Raw genomic sequence first — 15,292 nt, 5'->3', positions numbered from 1 at the left:
TTTTCTGAGGTCTCTGGAGAAGCCATGTAGCAAAGTAGCTAGGAGCAGATTGGAGCCCGAATGCTTAAATCTCAGCTTCGCTGTTTCTAGGTGTTTGAACTTGGACAATGAACTAAATCTCTCCTTCAGGCTTTTCATCTGTAAAAATGGTGATAATCTTTATACATAGGGGTGTTGGGGAATTGAATGGGTTAATGAAATGGGTAGAGTGTTCTGAAAAATGTTGGCAACCCACCAGCGCACAGTAAATATCAGTGGCTTTCATTAGAGCTTGTCTTCAGGTTGCTGTTACAGGTCCATCCGTTCTTCTGCCGCCAGCAACAGAGATCTTATCAGATACTCAGCTATCAGATTAAGAATCAAGGGGGAACCAACTCAGGAAAGTCATTTCTTAATTTTCTGATCCTCCAGTGGTCGGCAAACTGCGGCTTGTGAGCCACATGCGACTTCTGCGCATGGGCCATGAAGTTTCAATCGCACTGTATGTGCACGCCCGCACGTGGTATTTTGTGGAAGAGCCACACTGAAGGGGCCAAAGAGCATGTGGCTCGTGAGCCGCAGTTTGCCGACCACTGGTCTAAGGAAAGCTGTACTTTCAGCAATAAAGGGAAACGAGGTAGAAGTGTGAGGGTAGAGAAAATTGCAGAAAGCTTTACAAATCATCCAGAAGATGCTGTAGAAATAAGGGGTAATGAAAGGCCTGAGTACATGAATGAATGATGGCTTTAAATGCTGTTAGTCTCATGATGCTCTCTGGAGTGGATGGTGGAGAGTGGGGAGAGCCATGAATGAGGTAATTTAAGCCAGGAGACAATAACTTAAGTGTGGAATAATGAGGATCCAGACTGTGGTGCTGACAAAAGATAGAAAGGAAAGGGGAGGGGTAGAAAAGTAGATTCATTTATAATGTAAATTCAACAAGACTTGACAAGTTGATAGAAGGGATGAATCAGATGGACGGCAGCAAAGATGATGCCATGGACTGTAATAGGGATGTGGGAAGGTGAGCCTCATCCAGGGCAGGAACAGAGAAGGGAAGGACACCGTGAACCTGTGAGACCAACAGGATGCGGGGGGGCGGGGGCGCGTCTGTGAACCGACCAGATGAAAATATAGGTACAGTTTAGAGATCTTGGAGGAACTCGGTGTATGGGGTTGGGTGTGAAAGGCGTAGAAAATACCACAAAAAAGTATGGAGAATGGAAATGTTTTTTTTGAAGAGCAAAGCGAAGGTAGAAGACTACACTTGAGCTTTTAAAGTCCCATTAGCACATTTTTAGGGAGCCAGGAGGGCCAGTGTAAGAAACACTGTGGTACGACAGTGTGGAGTCTTAAGTGAAAAGAAGAGAAAGTTAAGGATGGGATGGGCAAGCGGAAGAAATGCCAGTCACGCAAGGCTTTTTATTACTCCCATGTTAAAGCTCAAACTCATTCATCTTTTCATCGACATAAACATTCACTACCTCTGATGTGCCGGGCTCTGCGTGGCCATGACTCTCCCTGTCATCGCTGAGCAGTCTCTCTCCTCACTCAGGGCTCCTGTTTCTGTGTTTGGAACTCGCCCTCCTCAGGGCCGGCATCTTCACAGTTCTCCGTCTGGACAGCCTCCCCACTGTGCGAGCTACAAATACCGCTTCCTCAGGGTTGCTTCTCTGACCTCTCAGACTCCATTAGTCTCCCACGATATGTTTCGAGGGACCTCTAATACCTCTCCTTATTAATTATTTTTATTCAGATACAATGGACATTGCTTATTAATTCTTAATAACGTGTACACTCACTTGTGGTTTGGTGTCCGTGAGCTTCACAAGAGGTTTTGTCTCTTGGCTCACCACTGAATTGTGGTGTCTAGAGCAGCGTTTGCTGCATTACACATATAGTAAAGGAATAGGCACTAAGAAACAGCTATTGAGTTTGTCAACAGCAAGGGTACAGCTGATCACAGTAAATACAGCTCTAATAGATGGGAAAGGATGAAGGCCATTTGGCTGAGTTTGTAGGTAGAGAGGAAATGGAGTATGAGCTTGTAGCTTATTTGAAAAATTTAATAAGAAAGTGGGGTCGAGCAATAAGGTGGTAGAAAGCTATTTCTTATCACATTCTTGCTAGGTGTTTCTTTACTCGGATACTGGATGGTTTTTCAACTTTGTCTTTCTTTTCTTTACTAATAGGTGACAACATTTTAGCAGTTCTTAAATATCTAGCTACATCTGACGTGTTGGTTTCTTCTTCTAAGTACCGGCATGGGAACATGGTCTTCTTTGATGTGCTCGGCCTGTTTGTCATTGCCTACCCCTCTCGTGTTGGCTCCATAATTAACTGCATGGTGGTAATGGCTGCTGTTCTGTACCTGGGCAAAAAGTTGTTGCAGCCCAAACATAACAGTGAGTATTTCCCCCTAAAACTACAATCCTGGCATGGGTGTAGAATTTGCCTGAAGTTTTTTAGTCAGTTTGCTTATATTTTTCCAAGACATTAAAAATCCTAAGAAAAATAATATTTGATTTGTAATGTAAGAAATTTCTTAATATCAGATTAATGTGTGCATTATATTTTTAGTCTTGGTGAAGCAGACAGTTTTTAATGTACTAATGCCCTCCTTAGAAGTACCACATTGGAGCTCTTGAAAAATGGTTTGTACAGATTGACTTTTAGTGAAAAGTCCCACTGAAACGTCAGGTCTACACTGCAGACCACTAGCACAGTGTTCTGACCTATGAATGAACTGCTGCCAGTTAAATTGGTTCCCTTCCGCTTGAAATGTTTTACAGTCTAAGCTGGTATCTGCTGTTACGAGATAAAATATTCAGCAGCTAATTTAAATAATCCTTAACCACCAGTTATGTTCTGTGCTGCTGCTTTTCCTGTGATAGCTTCTTTTAGCAAAATTTTAGGTGGAACTTTGTTTTCCATTCTTGCTGATAGTTCGACACACAAAGCAACCCGAACGGATGAAGAGTAAGACGACCCATTTTCCCAGTTAGGAATGAATCTGAAGTAGTCCTGAAAGACTTATCTCTGAGTCTTTAATACCCACAAAACTCTCCGTCAATGTTACTTGAATATTACTCTTTTCTACCTTCCCTGTTCTAGTATTTAACAAATCTTATCCGTGGGTCGTTTCAATACTTTTCAATTACATGGCAAATTTTCTGATTTAACGTTTGCCCCTTTAACTCTACTGATTGGTTATGAAATTGTTTGATAAAGATGGTAGTCTCCACACTGTGTTTCTCTTCATTAGCAGCTAACTATAGGAAGGACTTCTTCTGTGGATTTGGCATCACTCTGATAGGCTGGTTCACTAGCCTGGTGACCGTCCTCATTATAGCCGTGTTCATCTCTCTGATTGGACAGTCTCTCTCATGGTACAACCACTTCTATGTCTCCGTTTGTCTTTATGGAACTGCTGCTGCAGCCAAGATAATATTCATACATACCCTTGCAAAAAGATTTTATTATGTGGTAAGTGTTAAGCGCATTTATTTCTTTTTGCTGTCTTCAAGGACTGAAGACAAACTCAGTGGGATTCATTGTACAGTCATGTGCCACTTAGCCATGGGATGCATTCTAGAAAAGGTCATTAGGTGATTTGATCATTGTGTAAACCTCACCCAGTGCACGTACACAAACCTAGATGGCATAGCTGCTGCTGTAACTGCATGTGCTGTGCGCTCACAGAATGGCTGTGCAGCGTTACCACAAATGCTGGGCAGTGCATTGCGATGTCACTAGGTGACGGGAAATTCTCGGCTCCATTATAATGCGATGGAACTACCATCATAATGTGGCCTGTCCTTGACTTCCTCATGTGGCTTTTCCCTGGTGGAGGAAGAGCACAGATTATATACATGGCTGGATTTGGCCTTTCGAGCTATCAAAAACTGTATGGCATGGTCATAGAAAACTGGCTCCCAGAGCTGTGTTAAAATTTCTGAAAGGCTTCATATTCTGAGGGTTTTCTTGCAGACTTCAAATGAGGTGACAAAGCTGTAAGTGGTGTTAGGGGTGATAGTTAGCACTGCTGCATCTGCCTCGGTTTTTGTAACCGTGCTCTTGAGTCTGCCAGCCCTCCCTGGGCTCACCTAATTGCTTATCTATACTAATAAAAGGGTAATATGCTAATTAGACCAGATGTCTTCTGGATGACCATCTGGATGTCCTTCCTGACAAAGTCGGCCCCAGGTGAAGCTGCACGCTTCACAGTCCTGGGCAGCTTAGGCTACGGCCTGGGCAAAGCCACCCACCCAGGGTCCCCTGCAGCTGCAGCCAGCCAGGGTGAAGCTGGCCCGGGTCCCTGTGGCTGGCCAGAAGGAGGGAAGTCCGGGTCCTGGGTGCCTGCAGCTGGCCAGAGGAGGGAATCCTGGGTCCTGGGTGCGGGGCTGAGGCAGAGGCAGTTAGGGATGATCAGGCCGGTAGTAGAGCAGTTAGGTGGCAATCAGGCAGGCAGGCAGAGGGGGTTAGGGGTGATCAAGCAGGCAGAGGTAGTTAGGGGAGATTAGGCAGGCAGGCAGGTGAACAGTCCCAGATTAGGAGCTAGCGGTCCCAGATTGTGAGAGGCATGTCCTACTGCTGGCAGTCAGACATCCCCCGAGGGGTCCTGGATTGGAGAGGGTGCAGGTTGGGCTGAGGGACCCTCTCTCCCGTGCACGAATTTCGTGCACTGGGCCTCTAGTGTTTGAATAACTCTGTTCTCCACTGGGCTGTAGGCTCCATGAGGGCAGGGATTGTTTTGTTCATTATCCCCTGGACTGAGGCAGGGTCTGACACAGCACTAACACAGTGTTTGCTGCCTGCAAGAATAATGCACTTACAGCTGCACTTAAAGTTTTCTCCTTGGTTTCCTTCACTTTTTTTTAACCTGTGTGTTGTTGATGTAGATTCTGACAGTTTCCCTGGTGTCTGTTGGGGGCACTGCAGCATCCTATACAGTCATCCCTCAGTGTCTCTGGGGGATTGGCTTTCGGGGGGTGCCCCCGGGATATAAAAATCCTCAGATACTCAAATCCCTTATATAAAATGGTGAAGTATTTCACATAAACCAACTAAGCACATTCTCCTTGATACTTTAAATCAGCGGTCGCCAACCTTTCGGACCTCATGGACCACCACTGGTTGGCGACCGCTGCTTTAAATCATCTCTAACTTTACTTACAATGCCTAATACAATGTAAATGTTATGTCAACAGTTGCTGTATTGTTTAGGGAAAAGTGACAAAGAAAAAAGTCAGCGGCATGCTCAGTACACTTCAGCAACAATGTAATATTTAAAGGAATTTTTCAATTTGTTGTTGGTTGAATCCACTTAATGCAGTACCCGAAGATACGGAGGGTTGACTGTACCGTCCTTCACAGGTCATTTCTTTAGTTTGCCTGAAATTCTTTGGAAGTTGTGTAAATAGGAAAGCTTCCAGAGGTGAATGTTTTTAGGAGACTCCTTTTCCTATTTTATAACATTTTCAAAGTTTACTTATAGCCCGGTGGAGGAAACGCACAGATTATATACAAGTAATGATGTTTTTTTTACCCCATCTTGTTAAATTCCCCTTTCCTGTGCAGCAACTTGAATTTATTGCTTCATGATAGGAGGTAGCTTTGTTTATAAAGGCTAGATCCCCACTTAAATGTGTAGCTTCTCTGAGCGGTGGGAACTGTATTACAATAGAGTACCTTTATGAGTGGCCCATGAATACGACTCTTGAGTATTTTTCTTTCTTTCAGAACGCCAGTGACCAGTATCTGGGAGAAGTGTTTTTTGACATCGCACTGTTTGTGAATTGTGGCTCCCTTATAGCTCTCATTTATGGAGGATTTTGCTCGGCATTTATCAGTGCTGTCTGGGTTGCGTTTCCATTGCTCACAAAGTTTTGCGTGCACAAGGACTTCAAGCAGCACGGTACGGTGTTTTTGGTTTGGGTACAAATGGGAAAATACCTTTAAATACATAAGATAAGGCTTTCGGGGACTGTTTCTTTCTTTGATCTTTTTGGGAAGGTTTTCTAAATTGTTTGTTTTTTTAATTTTCAGATCCCGCAGATTTTTCTCTCATACCTCATACCCTATATCCCATTTTCACGTTTACGAACACATGCTAATATATTATGTATTTTTAAAAAATATATTTTATTGATTTTTTTTACACAGAGGAAGGGAGAGGGATAGAGAGTTAGAAACATCGATGAGAGAGAAACATTGATGAGCTGCCTCCTGCACACCCCCCACTGGGGATGTGCCAGCAACCAAGGTACATGCCCTTGACCGGAATCGAACCCGGGACCCTTGAGTCCGCAGGCCGATGCTCTATCCACTGAGCCAAACCAGTTAGGGCTGTATTTTGTTTCTTAATTGTACTTTAGCCTCTCTGAGTGACAGTGTTTTATCTCACTGGATAACATGAACCAAAAGGGCACGAGTCACATCTAGCCCAGTTTCTGATAGGTGCCGAGGCACACCAGCACTGTAAAAATCCTTATCGCACTGCCGCGTTTCAGAGATCTGTCATTTCTTTCTCTTTCTCCCTAGGTGCCCGAGGAAAATTCATTGCCTTTTACCTCCTGGGGATGTTTATTCCATACCTCTATGCGTTATACCTCATCTGGGCGGTGTTTGAGATGTTTACCCCCATCCTGGGGAGGAGTGGTTCGGAAATCCCACCGGATGTTGTGCTGGCTTCCATTTTGGCTGGCTGTACAATGATTCTCTCCTCTTATTTTGTAAGAAAATTTTTCTTCTTTTTTAAAAAAATATAGATATGTGATGAGTTTAGCCATGCCATTCTGTAAAATAGTGTTGCTGATAATTTATTGAGAAATTCTTAAGCAAAAGAAATAGTGAATGGCTGTGCATATTGTGGGTTTGGTGTGGTAAGAAAATGCAGAATGGGTTTTTGTTGTTATTTTTGCCCCTCATCTGATTATATCGCTTTTCAAATAACTTTTCAAACTGCCTGAACGTGAATTTGCAGAATGCGTACCAAGTGAGGACTGGTAGGGGTGGCTTAGTGGTGAATTTTTAGAATGATTCCTAATAGTGTGCTTTGAACTTACTCATTGGAGGCTAGTGATAATACATAGCAGTTTTATTGGTGCTTGTTAGAGTGAGTGAAGGAAGACTAATTCTGATGAGGCTTTTTCCGTGACCAGTCGGCTTACAGTTGAGTCTTGTCTCCTCGAGGGATGTACACTTAGGACACCCACGATGCCTTTGCTTAGCAGTGATGAAATAGTATCGCAGGCTTGTCATTTTGCTTGGTCAGTATTCTGCCCTCGGTGAGAGTCCTGCCCTTGCCACCCGTTTCCCTTCCCCGGGACTCTCCAGCGGGAAGAAAGGACATGAGCAGAGTTGATGGCTGGACCCTGTTGGTTAGGACAGGCTCCATGCCGAGTTCTGCCCTGTGAGGTGCAGACACCGTCCAGGACTCTGGACACTGGCCTGGCCCCGCCAGGGGCGGCAGGTCTCTGTGTGGCACTTCTCGTCAGAGTTCCTAAGAACAAGTACTACTTACTGAAGACCTGTGGGCACACTCTGAAATTTGGGGCTAGGGGACCAAATAGAAAAAGTGATTGTGGCTTTACTGTGTCTTTCCTCTGTGGAGATGATAGTGACCTTTTTCATATTTGATTCAGTAAAGGGCTTCTGTGTGGAGGATGTTAGGATCTAGCCACAGCAGGCCAGCATGCCACATGCCTGACCAGCATTACCCAGTAAGTAGCTGTATACGCAACAGCATACCCAGTCCTGTAGATTCCTAGGCACAGTGTTGTTTGCAGTCGTTGTACTAGTCCTAAAAAAAATCTGAGCCAGTTTCAGCCATTTTACCTTTGATATAATGATCCAGTCCTTATTGGTATTTGCAGAGATGGATGGAAAATCCTAAAATGTTTCTTGTTACCTTCAGGGTTTACGTATTTTGGTTTTAATATTAAGCCTTTAAATCCTCTGTACATATTACTAGATAGGTTTGCTGTTGTGAGGATTAAAGATGGTGGAACATTGTCTTGTAGAGAAGTTCTGATCTAGAGTCAGCTGAGTTATGAACTGGATCCCTGAGTATTTAAGTCGTCGTCAGTGACTGGATATTCAGTTCTGTTCCACATGGAAGGGTTCAAAGTGAACTCTGAGAACCTCACTGTGGAAACTGAAAATGACCCCAAAGCATGGAATCTTGGAAACCATAAGAAAGGGGATTAAAGTATATTATCTTCTAAATTATATTTTCTTAGGAAAGCTTTGATTTTATTAAAAGTGCCTCTTGGCACTAACCGGTTTGGCTCAGTGGATAGAGCGTTGGCCTGTGGACTGAAGGGTCCCGGGTTTGATTCTGGTCAAGGGATATGCCTGAGTTGCGGGCTCGATCCCCAGTAAGGGGTGTGCAGGAGGCAGCTGATCAATGATTCTCTCATTGATCTTTCTCTCTCCCTCTCTGAAATCAATAAGAATATATTTTTAAAAAGTGCCTCTTGGAATACTTTAAAACCTCATAATTTTCATTATGTGAAACAGCTCTGCTGCTTTTTGATGCTGCGGGTTATCATTCCCATTATTTTCTTGTGTGTGGTGTGTTAAAGATAGTGGCTTATTAATAGGGTGAGCCATCTCTTTGGTAATGGAAAGTGGAAGCAGAAAGCATACTTCGGAGAGCTTTTCTTCCAGTCCTTAGGGATTTATTAAATGTATTTGCTAGAAAGCAGTTGAATTCCTGTCAAGTGATCAGTTAGCAGGTCTCCGGGGATTCTGGTGTGCTGCGGCTGTTATGGTTATGTGGGTTAAATGGGGTAGCAGATTGTGTTTTGCTAACTCACTGCTTTGAGGCCTGGGGAACTTAGTTCTGTGCTCGCAGTAGTAAAAACATAAGATCCTTTATCTAAGACCGGTATTGTTCTGCTGGAGATTACACTGGATGGGATATTGGTACACTGTAGATATAAAGTTCTTTAATTTTACGTAGTAGAGTATATGGTAGGTTATGAATATTTGCTTAATTTTCTATTTTCATCTCAAAAGTATTTGCATATTTATGTTCTTTTCTACTTACTGACCCTAGAGGGTGGGTGATAAGGGGGAGAAGACAAGGGGGAGCTGGGATTAGATCATGGTCTCTCAAAGGGGTTCCTTCAGAACCCCTCAGGCGTCTGAGTCATGTGTGTCCCCTATAACTTTTAATGCAGTGATTTCATTACAGTTAATAAGCATAGTTAGGATTTTGGCTGCCGCATTGAGATTGAGACACCCGAGCCATGTGGAGGGACACTTACTTTGTGTTGTAGTTTTTCCTCACGTGCAGGAGCCAGGCAGAGTCTCGAAAGCCCATCCCGAGGGATCCCACACCTGGGCATTCGATACAGGCATGAGGAGTGAGGTGTGAGTCTTGTTGGAATGGGCCTGAAAGCTTACCTCCGTTTCTTTAATAAGGGCCCGATGTCACAAAGTGCTGGTAGTTAAGTCATCTGTGTTAACAGCACGTTGACAGAACAGGAAATAAAATGAGGTCATGGTTTGGTGATGGAGCTACATCCTCCCGTCTCGTGGCCAACTGAGCAGACACGGATTGCCCCCTTTCTCCCACTGCTGTCTGTCGGGAAGGCTCGGCCGGGGCATTCTCCCTCATCCAGGTTCTGACGTGCGATGGGAATCCCTTATCGCTAGTGCTGAGTTTACTGGGAGTGTGTGAGCGTGTGTTAGCACCTGCTGATACATTTTCTTCATGATCTGTCGTGTAGCACCTGTCATAAAATAGTTAAAGCCACCTTTCTGCCAGTGGTAATTTTTCCTTTTTTGTGTTTTGTGTTTTAGATTAACTTCATCTACCTTGCCAAAAGCACACAAAAAACCATGCTCACTTTAGCTCTGGTGTGTACAGTTACATTCCTCCTTGTTTGCAGTGGAACTTTTTTCCCATACAGCTCCAATCCTGCCAGTCCAAAGCCAAAGAGAGTGTTTCTGCAGGTAAGAGCAGTTTTGCGTGAGCTATTTGAAATTCTGGAGAGGAAAGCCTTGTGTGTGTTGAGCTTCACTAGTCAACAGGAAAACTGACATTCCTACTGTTGACCTATTGGGTTGTATTGGACCATTCTGTGTAAGACAGTGAGGAAAAGACTGGCCATCAGGAGGCATTCTTACCAGCTGGATACTTCCCAAGAGACCAAATTGGAAATATCTGCTCGTTGTTTTATCACTGTTCAAATTGTAAAAATGCACCCACTTTGAAAAATAAGAGCAAATATATATCATGGCGTAATGAGCTTTTAGAAGTACAGATTGTAAGAATTCCTGCAGGCCAGTAAAAATCTAAACTATCAACTGGCAAAATAAAATAGGTATTTTATTTACTTACTAAATTTATTGATTTTTAGAGAGGGAGGGAGGGAGGAAGAAACATTGATTTGTCGTTCCGCTTATTTATGCATTCATTGGTTGATTCTTTTATGTGCCTTGACCAGGGATTGAATTCACAGTCTTGGTTTATGGGGACGATGCTCTAACCCAGCAGTCACCAACCTTTCGGACCTTACAGCCCGCCGGTTGGCGACTGCTGCTCGAACCAACTGAGCTGCTTGGCAGGGGCCTAAAAACAGATATTTTTAAATGCTAGTAAAATTGATCTTAGTTAACACTCAAAGTAATATGTGACAATGAAAATATAGTGACTTAGAAAGGGTTTAATAAAATGAAATTTAGAATTTTCTTATATTTCAAGTTTTCCTGCAAACTTTTAGAACTGGCTCTATAAAGCAGGAAGAAGGACTGAGTTGCTTTATTTACAGTCATCTTCTCTGTTAGAGGTTGTGGAGAGGCCCAACAGAAAAGCTGAGTCACAACCTAGGTAATGATTCAAGGACTTGCATAAGTAATATTTAAACTTAAATATCAGAGAGATTTTGAAAAAGGGCCAACCAGTCCTTGTTTATATACTGGAGGGCATAGTGATACATTTTATGTGACATTTTTAAAAAATATATATATTTATTGACTTTTTTTTTACAGAGAGGGAGGGAGAGGGATAGAGAGTTAGAAACATTGATGAGAGAGAAACATCGATCAGCTGCCTCCTGCACACCCCCTACTGGGGATGTGCCCACAACCAAGGTACATGCCCTTGACTGGAATCGAACCCGGGACCTTTCAGTCCTCAGGCTGACACTCTATCCACTGAGCCAAACCGGCTAGGGCTTATGTGACATTTTATAGTTTGCAAAAAACCTTTGGTGAAGAACAGCTAATTAAAAAAAAAAGTTTTTATTGATTTCAGAGAGGGAGAGATAAATAGAAACATTGATGATGAGAGAGAATCATTGATTGGCTGCCTCCTGCATGGCCCCTACTGGGGATTGAGCTGGCAACCCCGGGCATGTGTCCTGACCAGGAATCGAACCGTGACCTCCTGGTTCATAGGTTGACACTCAACCACTGAACCACACCAGCTGGGTGAGAACAGCTAATTTTTAGGAGATTTAATGTTATCTGTGACTTGCTAAATGTTTTTAATTTAAAAGTATAGTTAACATACAATATTAGTTTCAGGTATACAACAGAATGTCTAATTTTTATAATTAAATCAGTACTATTTAGGACAAACCATATTTTTATTTTTAAAAACTCCTGTTCTGATTGGAATTGGGGTTTGCGTCAGTGCCAGAAGTTGGTGAACTTTTCCTGTGAAGGGACAGATCATATTTTAAGATCTTCCAGCTGCTGTTTTTTTTAGAGTGAAAGCAGCCACAGACAGTACCGAAGCCCTCTGCAACCCTTTTTCTTCTCCCGTATGATATTGTTCAGGCTGGTTTCTGTTGTTAATAAAGCTATTCCAGAAGGAACCTGGTGTCCTTTCCCAGAATTCTGTTAAGCACAAGTCCGTCACCTCTTGGTGAGCTCTGATTCCCACTTTTCTCTGCACATGAATTAGTCTCATGTATCACTGAAAGGTAGATGTGTGTGTGTGTACTACATAGGTCCTTATCTAAAAGGAGTTCTAGTGTCCATGGTTTTCAGAATTTATATGAAATTTAAATATATAAATATATTTGTAAGAAAAAAGCGAAAAAAAGTCAAAATGTATTTGTAAGAAATAATAAAACAACCCATCTTTGAGTTTAAAAGAAAGAACATCAACAGTCCTTAAGAAAACCCAATTGACCCTTATTGATCAAACTCTCTCCATCTCTCCCTCTTCCCAGCCCTAAAGTACTCACCCAACATCTGGAAGTTTGGAGCTAATCATTACCTTAGTTTTCTTTATTTTACACACATGTATAAATCCCTAAACAACAACACAGTTTTGCCTGCTTTTGAATTTCTTACAGGTAAAGACATTCCATAAACATTCTTCTGCCCCAGAGCATGTGAGAATCTTCCATGTTGATCTGTGTCACTGTCGTGCGTTGTTTTTCCTTGCTGAGCAGACTTCCGTTGTCGGATGACTCCCCAGTTTGCTCACTTTACTGTTAATAGCCATCTGGGTTGTTTCCGGGTTTTGCTAAGGTGGGCAGTGCAAAGGCTTCTCTAAGGTGCATATTCAGGAGTGGGATTGCTGGCTTGAAGGATGTGCGCGTGTTCCCTTTGTTAGGCAATGCTAAACCGGTTCCTAAGGTGATCGTGCCAGCACACACTCCCTCCGGCAGTGTGCAGGGTGCCTGGTGCTGCTCCACAGTCACCCCGTTTCTGGTTTTGTCTGCGGTGGGGATATGGGTGAAGGAATTGAAACAGTAGTTTTCTCATTAGTCCTGTTCTCTTCAGCATATGACAAGGACATTTCATGACTTGGATGGAAAAGTAGTTAAACGGGACTCTGGAATATGGATCAATGGGTTTGATTACACTGGAATGTCTCACATCACCCCCCACGTCCCGGAGATCAACGACACCATCCGCGCGCACTGCGAGGAGAAGGCCCCCCTCTGCGGTTTCCCGTGGTACCTCCCAGTGCACTTTCTCATCAGGTGGGTTCACTGCTCCTCTGCTTCAGTTGGGGGTGGGTTTGTTCTCAGGTCCTATCACTGTATCCACACGTTATTATTTACACTGGTTTACACCGAAGCCAAGTCTGTTCATACTGCTTTTCCTGTCACTGCAACGGTCTGTTTAGTGGGATGAAGCACTCAGAAGAGTGGGTTTGCTTTTTTTTCAAATTTAGAAAGTCCTCTAGAAATCTTAGTTAGAAAGGGCGGCCTCCTTCACTGAGCTACTGGACAGCAGTTAAGCATCAAGTTCAAATCACGTATTTCATTTCTGGGGCGGTATTTTGTTGTTGTTAATCCTCACCTGAGGATATTTTTTTAAAAATATATTTTATTGATTTTTTACAGAGAGGAAGGGAGAGAGATAGTCAGAAACATCGATGAGAGAGAAACATCGATCAGCTGCCTCCTGCACATCTCCCACTGGGGATGTGCCCGCAACCCAGGTACATGCCCTTGACCGGAATCGAACCTGGGACCCTTCAGTCCGCAGGCCAACGCTCTATCCACTGAGCCAAACCGGTTTCGGCTGAGGATATTTTTTTCCATTGCTTTTCAGAGAATGGGAGGGAGAGGGAAACATTGATGTGAGAGAAACACATCGATGGGTTGCCTTCTGCACTATCCCAACCTGGGACAGGGAGCAAACCCATAACTGAGGTATGTGCCCTTGACCAGGAATCCAATCTACAACACTAACCATTGCACTGCACTGGCCAGGGCCATTTCTGGGAAAGTTCTAGTTTTTGGCAGTGGAGGATTAGATGAGAAGAAATAATTTGGGTAGTGGAATCAAGATCACCTACAATCCTTTATTCTTAACTTTGGGAAGATTATATTCTGCAATAACCTGGGCTTCAGAGGAATTGGCATTATTTATTACTAGAGGCCTGGTGCACGAATTCATGCACAGGTGGGGTCTGGCTGGCCTGCCCAGATCAGGGGGAGGGGACAGGAGGTTGGCTGGCCGCCCCTGCCCCCTGGTCAAACTCCTAGTTGAGGGGACAATTTGCATATTAGCCTTTCATTATATAGGATTATATTCATCAGAGTTTATTTTCATGCCCCAAAATCTGTTTCAAATATTCTGAACACAAGCATCCTAAATATTTTTGAAATAGTGAATATTGAATTCCTTTCCAAATAGGAAAAACTGGTATCTTCCTGCCTCAGAAGTTTCTCCCAGAGAACCTGTTCATTTCAGGCTTATATCCAAAGAGCAGACCCCCTGGGATTCTGTAAAGCTGACCTTTGAAGCATCAGGTAAGTCATACGGCAGTTCCCTTCTTGTCTGTAGCTTTTAAAAATTTTAATCATGAATGTTTTTTCCTCAGGTTTGTAATAGTGACCAGTAGCTTAATGTTTTTAAAAGCAACTGCAGCTGATGATTTTTTTAAAGAAAATTTAACAGGCAGCACTAAAAAATACCCAAACCTTCCTCCATCCTTTATGCACAATTTGGAGAATTCCAGTAAAGGCACGTTCCTGGCAGGCAAGCTGTACATCACCCACCCTATGTTTTGTGATTACAGATGTTAAGAAATCAGAAACTTTTTTTTGATGGTTTATATGTACGTCTGTCTGTGTACCAGTTACCACACTTTAAATTATAGAAGCTTATAGGTAATGATTGGGAGAGTGAAGATCCTTTGTAGTTTTTTTCAGTGTTTTGCAGTTACTTTGAGTTTCCTTATCCATGAACCTGGAATGTCCTTTTATTTGTTCAAACCTACTTTTTTGTCTCAAAAGTGTTACAGAATTTTTCTTATCTAGGTTTCGTTGCTTTCAATTGGGTTTTTCTCTACCTGTATGTCTTTTAATTGGTTATAATTTGTATGTGTGAAGACAATTGACTTCTGTATGTCAATTTTTTATCTTGCTACCTCATTGAATCTTCCATTTTTTTACTATTGAAACTTAAGGGTTCTCCAGGTATACCAGGAATTGCCAAACTTTAAAGGGCCAGATAGTAAATATTTTAGGCTTTGCCATAATTGTAAGCCTGACGGAGTGGTTCAGTTGGTTGGAGCATTGTCCTGTACACCAAAAAGGTTGCAGGTTCAATTCCCGGTCAGCAAATACCAAGGCTGTGGGTTCAGTCCCTGTTTGGGGTGTGTTTGGGATGCAGCTGATGCTTTTCTAAATTTAATTTTAAAAAATCCTCAGGTGGGAATTGAAAAAAAATAGATTAATAAATAAAAAACCCAAAACATAACATTTTTAGCCTGAGAGCTATACAAAAGCAGACCTCAGGCATAGCTTGTTGACTACTGCACATCATCTGCAAATGCAGTATTTCTCCTTTACCAATTCTAAGTGGTTAATACTTCCAGCATTGT

General features: G+C 42.8%; 1 protein-coding gene across 1 annotated transcript in view; it reads left to right on the top strand.

Annotated features, from left to right (window-relative positions):
- ERMP1 (endoplasmic reticulum metallopeptidase 1) overlaps positions 1 to 15,292 on the top strand; it is a 34,061-nt gene that overhangs the window by 13,361 nt on the left and 5,408 nt on the right. Inside the window, exons 5-12 of the mRNA XM_015562513.1 lie at positions 923 to 995; positions 2,081 to 2,384; positions 3,245 to 3,465; positions 5,722 to 5,896; positions 6,523 to 6,713; positions 9,793 to 9,945; positions 12,733 to 12,935; positions 14,101 to 14,216. Coding sequence (XP_015417999.1) covers positions 923 to 995; positions 2,081 to 2,384; positions 3,245 to 3,465; positions 5,722 to 5,896; positions 6,523 to 6,713; positions 9,793 to 9,945; positions 12,733 to 12,935; positions 14,101 to 14,216 — 1,436 coding nt within the window. The remainder of the gene's footprint in view (positions 1 to 922; positions 996 to 2,080; positions 2,385 to 3,244; positions 3,466 to 5,721; positions 5,897 to 6,522; positions 6,714 to 9,792; positions 9,946 to 12,732; positions 12,936 to 14,100; positions 14,217 to 15,292) is intronic.

Source organism: Myotis davidii, unplaced genomic scaffold (genome assembly GCF_000327345.1).
Source record: "Myotis davidii unplaced genomic scaffold, ASM32734v1 scaffold1597, whole genome shotgun sequence".
NCBI classification, from domain to species: Eukaryota; Metazoa; Chordata; class Mammalia; order Chiroptera; family Vespertilionidae; genus Myotis; species Myotis davidii.
The sequence above is the reverse complement of the archived record's forward strand: the minus strand, read 5'-3'. Positions and strand labels throughout refer to the sequence as shown.